This window comes from Plectropomus leopardus, chromosome 2 (genome assembly GCF_026936395.1).
Source record: "Plectropomus leopardus strain MGB_pleo_1.0 chromosome 2, ASM2693639v1, whole genome shotgun sequence".
NCBI lineage: Eukaryota > Metazoa > Chordata > Actinopteri > Perciformes > Serranidae > Plectropomus > Plectropomus leopardus.
In genome coordinates, this window is record NC_142177.1 from 11879885 (window position 1) to 11895000 (window position 15116).

A 15116-nucleotide genomic window follows, 5' to 3' on the forward strand; every position below is an offset into this window, starting at 1 on the left:
TTAAATAAGAAAAGTGATAATAAGACAGACAAGAACACACAGCCAGTCACACACAAGCACATACAAACAACATCAGGAACAATCACAGACGTATCTAAAAAAAATCATATTTATAAATAATAACAACAATACGTGTCATTATAAGGTGCAAGGCACTGGGAAGAAGTCTCTGCAACTTCAGTCAGTCCTGCTATCTGGTGTGATGACCTGCAGTTTTAGCTTTGCGAGGAGATGTGATACAGTGGGACAGCTTCTGCAGGATACATTTAGATAGTGCTCTCTCCACTGCTGCATGTTACACTGGAGCTTTAAACAGTGCCATGAATACTGTTGGCATTGGGCCGATGAATGAAGGACCAAAGTCTTCAAAGTACCAGTCAATCTCAGAAATCACAGCAAAACTAAAGCAAAACTAAAAAGTGATCATTTGATATGACTGCTGAAGCACCTGCCTCCCATATGTCCACACAAACACACTAATTCACACCTACTGAAGGCTACGTTTGCATCAAACAGCGCAAAAGTAATAAATATGGGGTTGTGGTTAATATAGTACATGTTCATTCATAGTTTGTCATTTGTAGTTCAGGTGTGTGGTGGTGAAGGTTAAATCTTCACAGTGCTGACCTCCAAACACACACACACACAAAGATGGTTAAGCACCCTCACAATAAACCTTATATTTTTGGGGATTGCATGCATGTCTGTGTGTGAGAGAATTTTTTTTTTTTTATCCAACTGCACTCCAATCTCTTTCCCTCTCTCTCTCTTTGCACATACATACACACACACACACACACACACGCACACACTCACACACACACACACACACACACACAGAGAGCATTTTTTTCATCCTTTAATCCCAAACTGCTTAAGGAAGCGAAGGGGAGAAATCCCTTTACAATGTCTCAGCTCAGCAGTGTTTGGTAACCGCTTGCTATCTCACATTGTGGTTGGAGGCAGAGGAGCCGCGTTCCTCCAGACGCCCAGAACCTTCTCTCCGCTCTATATGATATACTCTCTGACAGATGTCGAGGTTGTGTTGTCAAAGAGCTGCTCTCTGTATCTGACTGTTGTATGAAGTTGAATAAATATCCTGGGATTTTTCATAGCTCATACGGTTTTATGAGGTTAGCATTGCAAAGTGTGTGTGTGTGTGTGTGTGTGTGTGTGTGTGTGTGTGTGTGTGTGTGTGTGTTTGTGTGTGTAAAAGATAATAAAAGCGGGAGGAGCTGCCGGAGGGATGGCAGGCCTCCATGACAAATTAAAGCGAGAAGTTTTTTGTCTAGACAGTGATGTTATATTTTATGTGATATTTTATATATAACACTTGTCTGTCGTTATATAATACCCCTAACATTAGTTATGTATTCATACCTTTATCTATTCTTAGTTGTTTGTCAGTGCATGGGTTTTTTTTTAAGTGTTGAAGCAGTTTGTGGGGGGATGCACAGAGCTCCTGAAAGGCACAAGGATGAAGGGATGAAGTGGAGAGCACGAGAGGTGGCCTGTTGAGCCTTTTTGCCATGATTGAAAGAGACAGTGAGCTCTAACATCTGTCGGTGGATTTGGGCTGAGCTCCTGTCTATTGGTGCGCCCCTGTGGAATAAAGGAAAGTAAAATGAACAAGCTGACCCATTTTCCCCCTTTCCTCTTGATGCTCCTTCCCTCTCTCTTCCCTCTCTAGTCCCTTCACTCCTCTGAGTTTTTTTCTTCTTTGCTCACGGCGTGACAGGCAGGGTCAACAAAAATCTAGATCTTTGTGTGTTTGTCTGTGGAAGAGAGTGTGTGTGTTTGTCTTAAATACGAATTCTGTATTAAAATTAAAATTATTAGGTTCATCTAGTGCACTGTGGGAGTGTCTTGTCTGTCCCACATGTAAGTAGGGCTGGGGGATATGGAGAAAATCAAAAATCACAACATTTTTGACGTAATACTTTGATATCGATATGGCGATGATACTACAGGCATGGGTGCTATATGGGGGGAAATGGGATGATTCTAAGGGCCCTAAAAAATAAAGGAACATTCAGAATGTTTTTTTCAATAGAAAATAATTAACCTATCATCATTTTCAGGAAATTTTGTTTAGATTTTGCAAACTGATACTTACGGTGTGTGTCTTGTTTTTGGCACACAAAAAAAATCTCTGTATTGTTTCCTCTATGTATTTTCACGAAATGGTTGAAACGGACCAGTACATACTGTCAGCCAGTTACTCGATCGTGCCACTGCTTTACTCTTTGAGACTTTGCTCTGTTCTGCCTACTTCTGCCTTTGTGTAAGCAGAGCGTGAAGGTATACACAGGCAGGATTGTTTACTTCATAGATAAAATAGCAGTAAATCCCAAACCAACATACGACTTGAAATGCAAAAAAAAAAAAAAACGTTAATTGCGTCTTGGAAAGAAACATGGAAAAAAAGGGTTGAGAATGATGACTCGTGTTATAATATAAGAGTAGTGTAGCTCCTTCTGAGGATTGCTCAGTGCATATCAAGTGTGTGGTTGAGTGAGAGAGGGTGAATGATGGTGGATGCATTCAGAGCAGACAGCTGTTGGCAAATTAAGCAGAAGACGTTAACAGAAACGTTGTCAAGTGGTTGTAAATGTAGAGTGTAGGTTTCAGTTTGTCCACGAATTAACAGGGCTGCTCCTCAAGAAGTAAAGTAAATTTAAATATATGTAGAAGTACAGGTGTTGTGCATGTCTGAGTCGAGAGCTGAGTACACTTAAACCGCTTGAAACCGGAGCAAATTGGCTTGATTTCTTTCAAACACATGGGAGGAAGGCAATGAGCAACTTGCCAAGAAATTTGCTCAAACGAAAGCAAGAAATTATGAAAAAGTTACAAGAAAATTACCTGAAAATAAGTACAAAAAAGAAAAGTAAAATAAAAAAAAGAAACTTGCCAAAAAACATGCTAAAAAAAAGAAAAAGAAGAAAATATATTTATTTTGTGTGACATAATTTTAAATGTGTTGTTATAAGAATTACAAATATAGTTTTTTGGACATTTTCCACATTCTTTCATAAAATCTAAAAAATCTCCCCACTAACAATTTTCAGGTCATTGTTCTGTCACCTTTTACTATTTTTTGGCAATTTGCTGGACATTTCTTGCCAAGTTGCTCATTGCCTTTCTCCCATGTTTTCAAAAGAAATCATTTTTCTCAGGTTCCAGAGGTATGAAAGCCATCTGAACACAGCACAACACAACTTATGTTGATCCAGGTAGTATCTTCATCGCAAGTAACATCAATATTGCAATATTAAACAATGTTATCATGTGGATTGAGGTGTATTGACAGGTGTATTGCTGTACTGGGATGTTCAACCAGGCCTGGCACTTAAAAGGGAACACCTAAATTAAGAATTCCAGTATGATATTTCCATGGCCTAGGAAAGATCAATCAATATTTGTGAACATGAGCTACTCTCTCTCAAAGCCAGGAACCAGATAGTGAGTCTTAAACTTGAAAAAATGATGCCATCAAGTATAAAGTCTGGAGCTGCTGCATGGACAGTGTATATGAGCCTGATTTAGACTAGTTTTAAGGCCTCTGCACACTGAGCCGTTTTTATTTTTTTTTAATGCGCTTTTTAAATCCAGCATCCAAAAAAACAAATGTTACACACAGAAACCTTGCACAGTGAGTCCGAAAACGAAAAGTCAAATTTCCCCCCTTGCTTCTCTCTTCTACCTTTCTGGCTGTCACCAGTCTCTTCCCGTGTTTTGCATTTGGCACCGCAGCTGCATGAGGGGGCTGAGTTGTCCTCTCTCTCTGTCTGCACACTGTCTCTCTGTCTGAGATCCTCACCCTCTATTACATCCTCCACCTCTTCATCATCATACACCTGAATATTACTATCTGACCTGTTCAAGGTACTGTTGCGCCCGTTCCTTTGTTTTGTTGCAGCCGGCACATTTTCTTCGTTGATTCTCTGTAAGTCAATTCTCTCTAGGCTTGGTATGGATGCAAAAAATGCAGAAAATTGTTACAAAAAACTTTAATGATGGATGAAAGTTTCTGAGTCAGTGTGAAAACGTAATTGACACAATATGAGGTCTTATTTATTTTTGGACGTGCAACAATTTTGGATGAAAAAATGGACTCAGGATGCAAAGGCCTGTGGTCTTAGACCATAGGAATAACAAGTATCAATGTCACGAAATGGTTGTAGTTCCCCTTTAATGGCTTGCCATGTTTTTAAGGGCAGCAATGTGAAACATTCAAGATTTCAACTTTAAATAATTTTTTTTTATGTCATGCCCAGTGTTTGGGGTCATCAGTGAGAACTGTGAGACCAAGAGTGCAGTGTCATGGCTGCACGGAGCACCAGGATTTTAAAAACTCTGTGTGTGTGTGTGTGTGTGTGTGTGTGTGTGTGTGTGTGTGTGTGTGTGTGTGTGTGTGTGTTTGAGACAAGCAGAGAGAGCATAAGCCTCTGGGTATTGGTTTGGACTAAAGCCAAGCTTACAGGAAATGCCAACAAAGCAGCAAGAGATGTTCAAACAACACACATACACACACACATACAGACTCACGCACACACTGGCGCGCACACAGATGTACACACTTTAGTAAACAAACAGCCACCCAATCTTTGCTCCAGTGTGATCAAACCACAGAAAATATTAAAAAGCCAACTTCTAGCAGAAACTGTGTGAGTCACTGGCTCCCTCTCTGTTGCACTGTTAGCCTCTCACCTCCTGTAAATCTAATCAATGGCAGACAGAATAGCAGAAAATCATATGGGCAAGTGGATTATATATGGGGCTGGGAGACCCGGAAACAACCTCTTACAGAAGAATTGACTGCTCAGAAAGCAGCAAGACAGACATTGAAATATTAGCTGTACAAAAAAGACAAAAGCAGAGAGTGACATTTCACCCCTTTTCTTCCACTGATCTAAAGACACTTGTGTGAGGATCGGTTTACACTGCCGTGATTTATCTGAGCGGGACACAATGTGGAGACCTTATAATCCCAGACCAGGGCAGGTGAAGCTTATCACTTTCAGCAAAAGATGTCTGACATTGTCAGGATTTGTAAAACACTCTACAGATGCATTAAATGTTGTCTTGCAGTAATGGACAGGTAGGGTGTGTACTGCATCAGGTCGAGAGATATCAGGGATTCATTCCAGTACACTGATATCATATGTTGTCAGTCACCGGAGCACCTACTACAACATTTTTAAACTAGAATATACCGCCACACAGTTGTATGCCTCCGCGCACTAGTCAAGTTGCACTTACAGTTAACATCTATGTCTGTAAAAGCATAGAGGCTTCACACACATCTTCACAAAAATGTATACAATCAGCACAGTTTTAAGGTGGGCACCCAAGGTTCTCGAGTTATGGCCAAAAAATGTTTTATGAGATCACTGGGATCTTGACCTTTGACCTACGACCACTGGATTCTAATCAGTTCATCGTTGAGTCCAAGTGCACGTTTGTGCCAAATTTGAGGGAACTCCCTCAAGGCCATCTTCAGTGATTGCATTCATGAAAATGAGACGAATGCAAGGTCACTGTGAAAAATCATGTAATTTCACAGCCTTTCTTATTTCATTAATTTTCCAAACCTGGAAAACAAATGAAATAAGAAAAGAAATATTATATCCATGACTTACATCCATGACTTTGAAAAAGTCATGGAATTTTGTGGAGTTGAATGAAATTAATCATTACAGTTATCTTCCGTGCAGTACCTGCCACATGATGTTACATGACATAATGTGTTTTCTGCAGGCTAGCTGTTGATGCACCGTAGCTCTAATATGTTCTGACGCGTGACGTTTATCATCATGCATCCTTCTACATTTTCGCCCCGTGTTCAGTGTCTCCTTCTGTGTAGCTGTAATTATGTCCTGAAAAGAGAGTTTGATTCTTGCCATTGCCATTACGGAGGGTTGGCATCACGCTTTTGTGATAACAACGCTCGCCCCCATGGGTCGGAATGATGTTTTCAGTTGTTATCACCATATGGTGCAATGCAGTGCGGCGGCGATTAGCTTGCTAAAAATAATTTTTAGAGAATTTTAGATTACAACACACGCAGGCGTAGACTGCTCAGGACACCATTACTCCAGCATATCTCAGCATAGCAAGTTGTTGCTTGCTACTATATTACTGCTCTGAATGTCATATACAGCTCCTTTAAGATCACTTGTTTTTGCAAGAACTATGCCATAATGTCTTCACGGATCTTGATCAGACATATAATTATGATCCTTAAAGGACTAGTTCACCCTCAGACTGCTAGGTAAAGACCTATTAAAGTTTATATACTGTAAAAACCAAACACACAGCAGGTTAGTGCTGCAGCTCCATCACAGCCTTCCCCCAAACTATTAAAGTTAATGGAGCCAGGTCTTTACAGCTCCAAAAGAGCATAAAATGTCCATCAAATTTGCAATGTGCGGTTGTTTGCAGTGAAAAGATGGTGCTGCTGTGGGATGAAACTACATGAAGTAACACAACACTGCACACACAATAGACTTGGGGATGTATACATAATGACTTGTAATGTGGAGAATTGAAGTTTTAAATGTTATTGTGCCTTAGCCTCAAAACCTATTTCATCCTACTACAAGTACAACTGCTTGATGTTATCTTGACACAAATGACTCAAAATGAAACAGTTACAGTATATTATTAACAAAGATGGTGGCTTAGAATTGCATCTGCTCCCTGTGCTGTGCCACCCGTTTGTACAGAATGACTGAATGCTCAGCTGAAAATTGCTTTAAACATGCCGTTACTGACAGACTGAGTGGATCCCAACCAACCAGAAACCACTGTGGTCCAAATTCTAGTCGTTCGTTGGTCAAGTTTTTCAAATGTGGCTACAGGGGACGTCTGGAGTGCTTAAAAGCTTCCGAGTAGTGCACAGCCATCTGTCAATGTTGAGGAGCATGAAGAATGGACATCAATAAATCAAATGGATCTCAAGTGGAATGCACGTTTTCTCTCTCAGCTAATAATCTACAATTAAGAAGTCCCTCTATCATCACTGGGAACTGGATTTTATGGATGTGTTTGGTTTTCAGAGAGACACACCGATTTCACTTCATTGTATTTGCTTTTTGGACAAAATGATGAAACAACATTGTAATTGGAACTGTTGGTAATGTTTTCTGTTAACTTCAAAAGAAAGACATTCTTTTTAAGCCATATGCGGTGCTGCAGATGTGAAGGAAACCCTTTTTTGTGGAAATAAAAAAAATAGCCACAGACAGTTGACGCGTTCCAATTTTTTTTCCAAAGTCACATCAGTCTGAGGCATTTCACGTGTTTATATTAACTGTTAACTGTTTGTTTCTCGGAAACAGTAAAAGTCAAGATCCTGATATTTTTTGGCAAAAAGTGTGAATTATTGGACTGACTTGTCCATTAGATGCTATTAGGCATAAGTACGCTTCTTTTTGCACTACGGTAATATATATAATCAAAGAGATATAAGGAATATGTGAATTTACACACCACTGAATTCATAGCATTGAAATATTTTACTTTGAAAACCATTTATCTGAATTTATTTGTTAGGAATCCTCCCCCTCTTAAATGAATACTTGAAATTTCTTGATTTGCACTTTCAAAAGCTGGATTTGAATGATTTTTTCAATGTTTAAAGTGTAAAGTGTGTAAAGTCAGGTCCAAAAATGATAGTCTCAGAATTTGAAGAAAAGATGAATAAATAAAGTTGCTCAAATTCGACCGGTCACATAGATCTAAAAGTTCAAGTTAAGGAGAAATTTGAATAGGATATCAGTCAAATTTGATTGGTCAAATTCAGGTCCAACAATTCAACTCAAAAAATTCGATATAGCAACACCACTACACACGACTACCCAGGAAGAGATAGGCGGTGTCAATGCAATCGAAGCGACTTCTAGCCTTTCAGAAATATGACTCAATTTGTACTGATTATGTATGTGGTTGTACTGTATCTGTTGTTCAAGATCTGAATTTGACCAATTAAGTTTGAGAAATTTGAGTCTACTTTTTTTTTCTGTATTTTGAAACTTGAATTTTTGGATCTGAAGTTGTGAACTTTGAAAAAATCAAATTACATTTCAATGCTATGAATTCAGTGGTGTTGAAATTTCATAATAAGGAGCTTATTCGTGGGCTAATTTTTTTTAAAAAATTATGTCTCGTATTTACTTCTAGAGTAATATTATGGCTCCAAAAAGCCCAGAGGCGGGCGCTGAGGTGGGCAGAGTGGCACAGCTGAGGTAGTGTTTATGCAGATCAGATAGCACAGTGCCATTTTGGTCATTTCCACTTGCTCAGACCACCTCTTATCGCAGATGCACAGAAAGCTTTCCCAGACAACATCCCTCTGACAACAAGTTGGGAGAAGCCGGCCTGAACTGCCAATTATTTACACCTTCCCTCACTTCACCTGCTGATAAAGTATTCCTCCTACAGGTATGAGTTCATCCTGTGCTGCTCTGCACCAGGAGTGTGATTGTGCCACCAAAATTGCAAAAATAACAAACAAAAAAACTGTCAGCCATGCCTACACGTTTGCACCCTGAGATTACAGCTGCATAATATGTGTTCGGTTTCACAAAAGTGGAGCCCATTAGGTTGATCACTGATACAGTATTAACCTCTGTATGGGTGTTGTGTATTTGTGTGTGTGTATTTTTTTGTAGGAGTTTGCCACCCTGACGAAGGAGCTGAACATATGCCGGGAGCAGCTGCTGGAGAAAGAGGAGGAAATATCTGAGCTGAAAGCTGAAAGGAACAACACCAGGGTATGTGTGTACGCGTGTGTGTGTGTGTGTGTGTGTGTGTGTGTGTGTGTGTGTGTGTGTGTGTGTGTGCGAGGTGATGCTGATGAAAACAAACAATGTTTCTGAGCTTGAAATTAGTATTCTCTTTGGTCGTGCATGCATTCATGTGTGTGTGTGCATGTGTGTGTGTGTGTGTGTGTGTGTGTGTAGCTGCTGCTGGAGCACCTGGAGTGTCTGGTGTCTCGTCACGAACGCAGTCTGAGGATGACAGTGGTGAAGAGACAGGCACCCCCACCATCTGGAGTCTCCAGCGAGGTGGAGGTCCTCAAAGCTCTGAAGTCGCTGTTTGAACACCACAAGGCTCTGGATGAAAAGGTGGACACACACAAACACACACACACACACAAACATAAGGGCGGCGGTCTGTTCTAACAGATTAATGCAGGGGAAACAATTGCATCATTTCAGGGGCAAACGCACACAAAGTGATGATTGACGTGTCTCATTTGACGCTCATATGGCATTCCACAGGCAGAATTAGACCAGAATTAGCCATATTTTAGGAAAAGATTGTTATTTGGGCAATTTTTTGTGTATAACAAATACCTCAGCATTTTGGAACCCTATCACTATCTATAAGTAGGCAGGCAGACGTTTGTATGCTTTGCAGATACACCCCATTTATTCTCTGCACATTTCTTTGAGTTGCCCATAATGTTGCATAAGGCAGGAGGGCAATTGTAGGGAGTGTGGTTGGATATCTGACTTAATTTATTTTACCTTCAGAAATCACATTATGTCTGTCTTGTTTTTATTTTAATCTATTTGTTATTTATTCTATTTTATTTATTTTTATATTGTCCTCCAGAGAAAAATTTTTTTTAAAAAAAACACCTTTTTAGCTTCCTACCAACAGTTTCTGCAGCTGCAGAAAAAAACAGCCTTGGTTGTGCTGTAGTTGAAGATCCAAAACTGAAACAAGTTTTGAGTAGGGCCTTCAAGCAGTTTGACATGCCTGCTAACACTTTTGGCGCATGTTAATCCACTTAAAAGGTGTTATTCAAAACGCGCATGTCCGACACTTTTACTGCATTTGGGCCTTAAGTGTCTCAAGGACACGGCATTTCCATCACTCCTGCCCTGGTTTGTCTATCTTTACTGACTAATCAATTCTGATCAATTTGTTTTTCCTGCTCGTTTTCTCATTGTTAAACTGAAGCTCAACACGTCCTGAGTTTCAGAGTAAAAGTTCTACATTGAAGGGGAGAGATTGTTGCTGAAAATCTGGAACAGATGGAGGAAGTCTTGAGTTTTGCATTAACAGCAAACAGTGGCAATAGCACAGTAACAGATAGAAACTGGGAACAAATGAAAAAAAATCCAAACAAACAGAAAATGTCTTAATAAATTCAATGAATATATTCATATAACAGGGTAAATTAAAAACAATAAAATTGCTTCTGTGTTCAGTTTGAGTACATAATGGACCCCAGACTAGGGCTGCAAATTGTAAGCACTTTCCTTAATTAATTATTGGTAAAATTAACAATCTATTAATCATTATTTGAAATTAAAAAAAACTTCACTTATATTATATTTGTATGTATGTATGTATTGTAGTGTATTTCTTCCTTCATTTCTTTCCTCACAGCAACATATTGCATATACTTTGACGATATTGCACAGCCTATCAATTTATTAATTAAATTGAACTAAAAAAAATTAAAATTAAATTAAACATTTGATTAAATTCTTAACAACCAATTAATCAATCATCGATTGTTATTATCCCTACCCCAGACACAATTTATAGTACATAATACTATGTCACATTAGCAAAGTCAGTTAAAGCATTAATGTCTATTTCCAGATTTGAATCTATTAAATATTTCTGAATTTTATCCAGGATGGTGCTTCTTCAATCTGTAAGTGTGTCTTCATGTTTCTGCTCTTTGTCTTGCTTTGTGTGCTCTTGGTGTGTTTTTCAGGTACGTGAGAGGCTTAGGGTGGCTTTGGAGAGGGTGGCCACCCTGGAGGGACAGTTAGCAGCTAACACACAAGAGGTGAGGTGTGTGGATGTGTATGTGACTGTGTACGTGTGTATGTGTTCCTATGTGTGGTTACTGGTGAGTAAAACAGCTGTTCAGTCCCTTGCAGACATCTGTTGAAGCCTCCAGTCTGATCTGATATATGCTTCAAGTGTCACGCTGGGTGAGAGGCTCTGTCGTCTGAGCGCTCTGTTCATGCACACACACACACACGTGCACAGACACAAACTCGTTCTCTGTACTTTTCTATTTTAAAATGTCATTTAATCATTCTAAAGATAAAATTATGCTAAGTATTCACAGCAGACTCAGTCAAAGCAAAATCCCAGTGGGATATGTAAGATATAAAGTCTTGTTAAGTTGCACTGATCACAGTTGTTTTAAGAGGAGCAGACCCTCACTGAAGCAAACCCTCCTCCCTCTATTCTGAGTTTAACTCATATTTGTAGTTGTGTAAAATATGGTAGGGCGTGTTGTCTGAAGCATGCTGGCAGCCTGAGAGCCAGACTTCCCCTTTGGGAGGCTAAGTTTTGTTCTTGGATTCACTGTAAAAAAAAGAAAAGAAAGTAAATGTGTGAGTTGGTTCATTGTTCTTTTTCTTCTTCTTTTTAATCTACATTGCAGTTGAACATGGTGAGACAAAGGAAGGATGGTGACTCATCGGAGCGAACAGATGGATCCAAACCTACATGGAAGGTCTTCCTGGCTGTGTGATTGTTTTTCTGCTCTGTGCTTTATCTCACGTCTGCATTTAGTATTAGTGTCTGTCCAACTGCTGGTCGCCGTCTTTGTCACCTTTTTTCTGTGTTCCTTCCACATACTGACACCTCTCCTCATACATGCACATTTTGTACACAATAAGTTACAGGGATAGTTGTTACGTGTAAGTTCAGAATGTGGTCCCGAATGTAGAAAGAGTTTTAATGTAGTTGCAAAACAGAGGAGTCTCCTAAACTGAAAACCAACAAGGAAGACATGCAGAACAGAGGGATGACTCAGGAACTCATGAACACAGTCATAAACATAGACAAACTGACAAAGGGAAAGAAACGGCTATATATACACAGGGAATTAATCAATAGAACAAGCCACAGCTGGAGAAGGCGGACACAGGCAAAGGAGGGAAACACGAGACTGGCTGACAACAAGGGTGTGGTGGATAACACTAGTGAGGAGCAAACAAGACTAATACTAAACAGGTGTGCAGGCAAGACTCTGGGGACAGGGAAGGTCAAACAAGACTGATTTAAGACAGGTGTGACAAAAAAACGGCGGGAGACAGACAAGGGCAGGAAGTAAAAGTAGATGTGACACATGAGGAGTGAATCTACAAAATAAAACAGGAAACAGATAAAACATGAATGAATAACATAAAACAAGAAACAACACAAAGAGAATCCCCCCCAAAAAAGTCCACAATATAGCAAAATATAAATAAAACTCAGGATCATGACAATAGTTTAGATTTTTTGAAGTGTGGTTGTATGAGGTACTTGTACTCCCACGAGTAAATGCCAATAAGCATGCCCCCAGTTTGGAGAAGCAGGCTGGAGTACTGACGCTGAGCAATGCACCCAAAACATTAAGAGTATTTTAACTGCTTTATATTTCTGTCGGACAGCAATTTCTGACAGTGAAAAGGAAACCATGTTATTGCTCTCTTCAAAGCCAGACTCACTGAGAAAAACAGTAATTTTACCTCGCTGAACACAGGAGTTTCTGGTCTGCCACTGCCTCAATCAATTATTTTGTTTGTGTTATTTTGTGACATTGTTGCCTAAAAGTGTAAAGTCAGATTCACCAAAATCTCACAATAATACACACCAACTGATAAAGGCAGTGGAAGACCAGCAGCTTTCGTGTTTAGTGAGCTAAAATGACTATTTTTCTCGATGGAGTTTGGTGGCTTTGAAAAGAGCATGCATATGGGACTGAGTCAGTCAGTCCCTGACTCAGTCACAGCCTCCCAGATGAAAAAGGCTGTTTGACAGAAAGGTAAAGCTGTAAAATTCCTCTCAGTATAGCATAGATGTAAAGTTATAGACACACAATTATAGATTTTTTGTAAGTGGGACTTTTTTTAGGTGGCTAAAATAAGTTTTGCTGCTGGTCCCCATTCACAGCAGTGCATTGCTTCAGTGGTTGCACTCCTGCTGCTTCTCCAAAATGGGGGCATGCTAACAGAAATCTACTGTGTGTAATACACTGACTCTAAAGACTTCATACAACCCTACTTCAAAAAATCTGAACCATCCCTTTAACGAGGCTAAATTATCGCACGAATCCTCTTGATTACATTAAGACTCTTGCTCTTAATATCGAGCCCTGTCCTCCATGGTTTGAGGCCAGCCCTGAAATGAGTACACATTATGTAACTGCGTCTGGGTCCGTCCGCAGGGACTAACAAACCTCCCTGTGATTAAACAGCGGAGCCTGGAAATCGCCTTCTTCTGCACGGGCCGGCAGCCCAGGAGAAGCATCACAAGCTCCACTCACTTTGGTTCCTGCGTGTTTGGCTTCAGGATAAAGAAAAAATAAGTGTCAATAGACAGCAGTTTTATTAAAGGAATAATCAAAGCTGGGAAAAAAATCAATACTATACCATTAAGAAGAGAGCCAGAGAAGACTGTATCAAAGGATAGCCACAGAAAGTGAAGAAGAAAAGATTAAGAGAGAAATGGCTGAAGTGCCAGCATCGGGAGGAAGAGTGTAGATGTCTCAGTGTGAACTGTGCAAACACACACTCTGTCAGGACATTTATCCACGACACCCACTGCCCTGCTGACAGTCACTGCCCCCGGATGTTGCAATTAGAGAAGATTTGAAAACACCATAAAATGATTATGACCACATGTACTTTTCCAGCAGGAACCCAAACAAAGACAATCTTAAAACCACATTGTACCTGTTACACGTTATCATTCACATGAGGCTGTTTAATACTATTGGCAAAGTCCCCAGGAGTAAGTCTAATGGCTAAACTGGAGTTACACACAACTGCACGAATCACCAGGTGTGTTTTATTACACAGGTCATTTATCCCTACACCCCCCAGTGTTTCTGTGCATGTTTCTGTTTCTGTAACATATTCATGAGCAGGCAAAGTTGGCACATGAGGGAGCGGAGGGGGTCCTCCTAACTTTTGCTGCCCACTGTGTTGCCTGTCTGAATACGTGTCCCCGAAGGTTTGTTTAATTAAGGCCCCGGAATTAACTACACTTTGAGCTGTGAAGAGAAGAGAAACAACATCAAAACAACAACATGGCAGCCTAACCTCACGCAACCCACCCTCATATGCATAACACTTTTATATCTAGGTCATCAAACTTTATCAGTTTTACAACAACTCTCAATACTCTCCACCCATGGTGTGCACATTTGGATGTGTGTCTCAGCCCTAAAATACATTTCATGTGAGAATGTGCATATATTTCCATTAATATTGTGCGTTAACTTTACAGAGACTGCCCAATGGCTCTATAGACGCCCACGATGACACCCACAGCCGGGCATCTGATCTTCAGGAGCTGCTGGATAGGACCAACAAGGAGCTGGCCCAAAGCCGTGAGCACACCACAACTCTCAACGGCCGCATAGCCGACCTGGAGGCAGAGCTCGCAAATGCACGGCGAGAACTGAGCCGCAGTGAGGAGCTGTCAATCAAACAACAGCGGGAACAGAGAGAGGTGAGCGTAAAGGAAACACGCTTTTGTTCTTGTTAAAGGAAACACGCTTTTGTTCTGGGAGCAAGCACAAAGTGCGGTGGGCTACAAAAACCTAGAGCTTTTTAAATGAAAAGTAAAGACAATTTAACATTCTGCTGTTTTGTGGGGAAAATGCACGGCTCTATATAAATACATTACGATATCATTTAATCAATCATTTTTAAAAATACACATTTTTTTCCCTTGATACAGAGATTTCTCACTCCTACAGAGAAACCGTACACAATAGCAGATGGCTAAGACTGGCTGAACGTACAATTATGTGATGTGTTATTGCGTTTCACACACCATCAAAAGCAACTACCAGTCATGGGTGGATAACTGAATGGGCCTACCAGGCATAAAGTGTCGGGGCCCCTGGCCTTCATCTGCAAAACTTCACTCAAAATAACATGTGCCAACCCTCAAATGGCCACAAAGACATAAAAAAGACTACAAAGTTGTGTAAGGGAACTGCCAAGAGACACAAATTTACTACAAAAAGCGACAAAATAACCACAAGAAGACACAAAATGACGACACAAACCCACTACAAAGTCTGTGTGTCTTCCACCTATTTAGGAGAGGTGGTGGGGCCTTTTGCA

The 15116-nt window shown here is 40.2% G+C and overlaps 1 protein-coding gene and 1 long non-coding RNA gene across 7 annotated transcripts in view; one reads left to right on the plus strand and one right to left on the minus strand.

Moving 5' to 3' along the window:
• The window catches only part of ppfia4 (PTPRF interacting protein alpha 4), a 76852-nt gene that overhangs the window by 45430 nt on the left and 16306 nt on the right, over positions 1–15116 (plus strand). For 5 of the 6 annotated variants that reach the window (XM_042494959.2, XM_088085209.1, XM_088085202.1 and 2 more), the window contains 5 exons: positions 8679–8780; positions 8970–9134; positions 10748–10822; positions 11432–11503; positions 14269–14493. In XM_042494959.2, coding sequence (XP_042350893.1) covers positions 8679–8780; positions 8970–9134; positions 10748–10822; positions 11432–11503; positions 14269–14493 — 639 coding nt within the window. Of the gene's footprint in view, positions 1–8678; positions 8781–8969; positions 9135–10747; positions 10823–11431; positions 11518–14268; positions 14494–15116 lie in introns of those variants that run through there. The other variant, XM_088085212.1, reaches the window with a different exon arrangement.
• The window catches only part of LOC148190155 (uncharacterized), an 18085-nt gene continuing 13802 nt past the window's right edge, over positions 10834–15116 (minus strand). The window contains exons 5-6 of the long non-coding RNA XR_015778122.1: positions 11497–13323; positions 10834–11352 (exon numbers count right to left, since the gene is read on the minus strand). This is a non-coding gene — a long non-coding RNA (uncharacterized LOC148190155). The remainder of the gene's footprint in view (positions 11353–11496; positions 13324–15116) is intronic.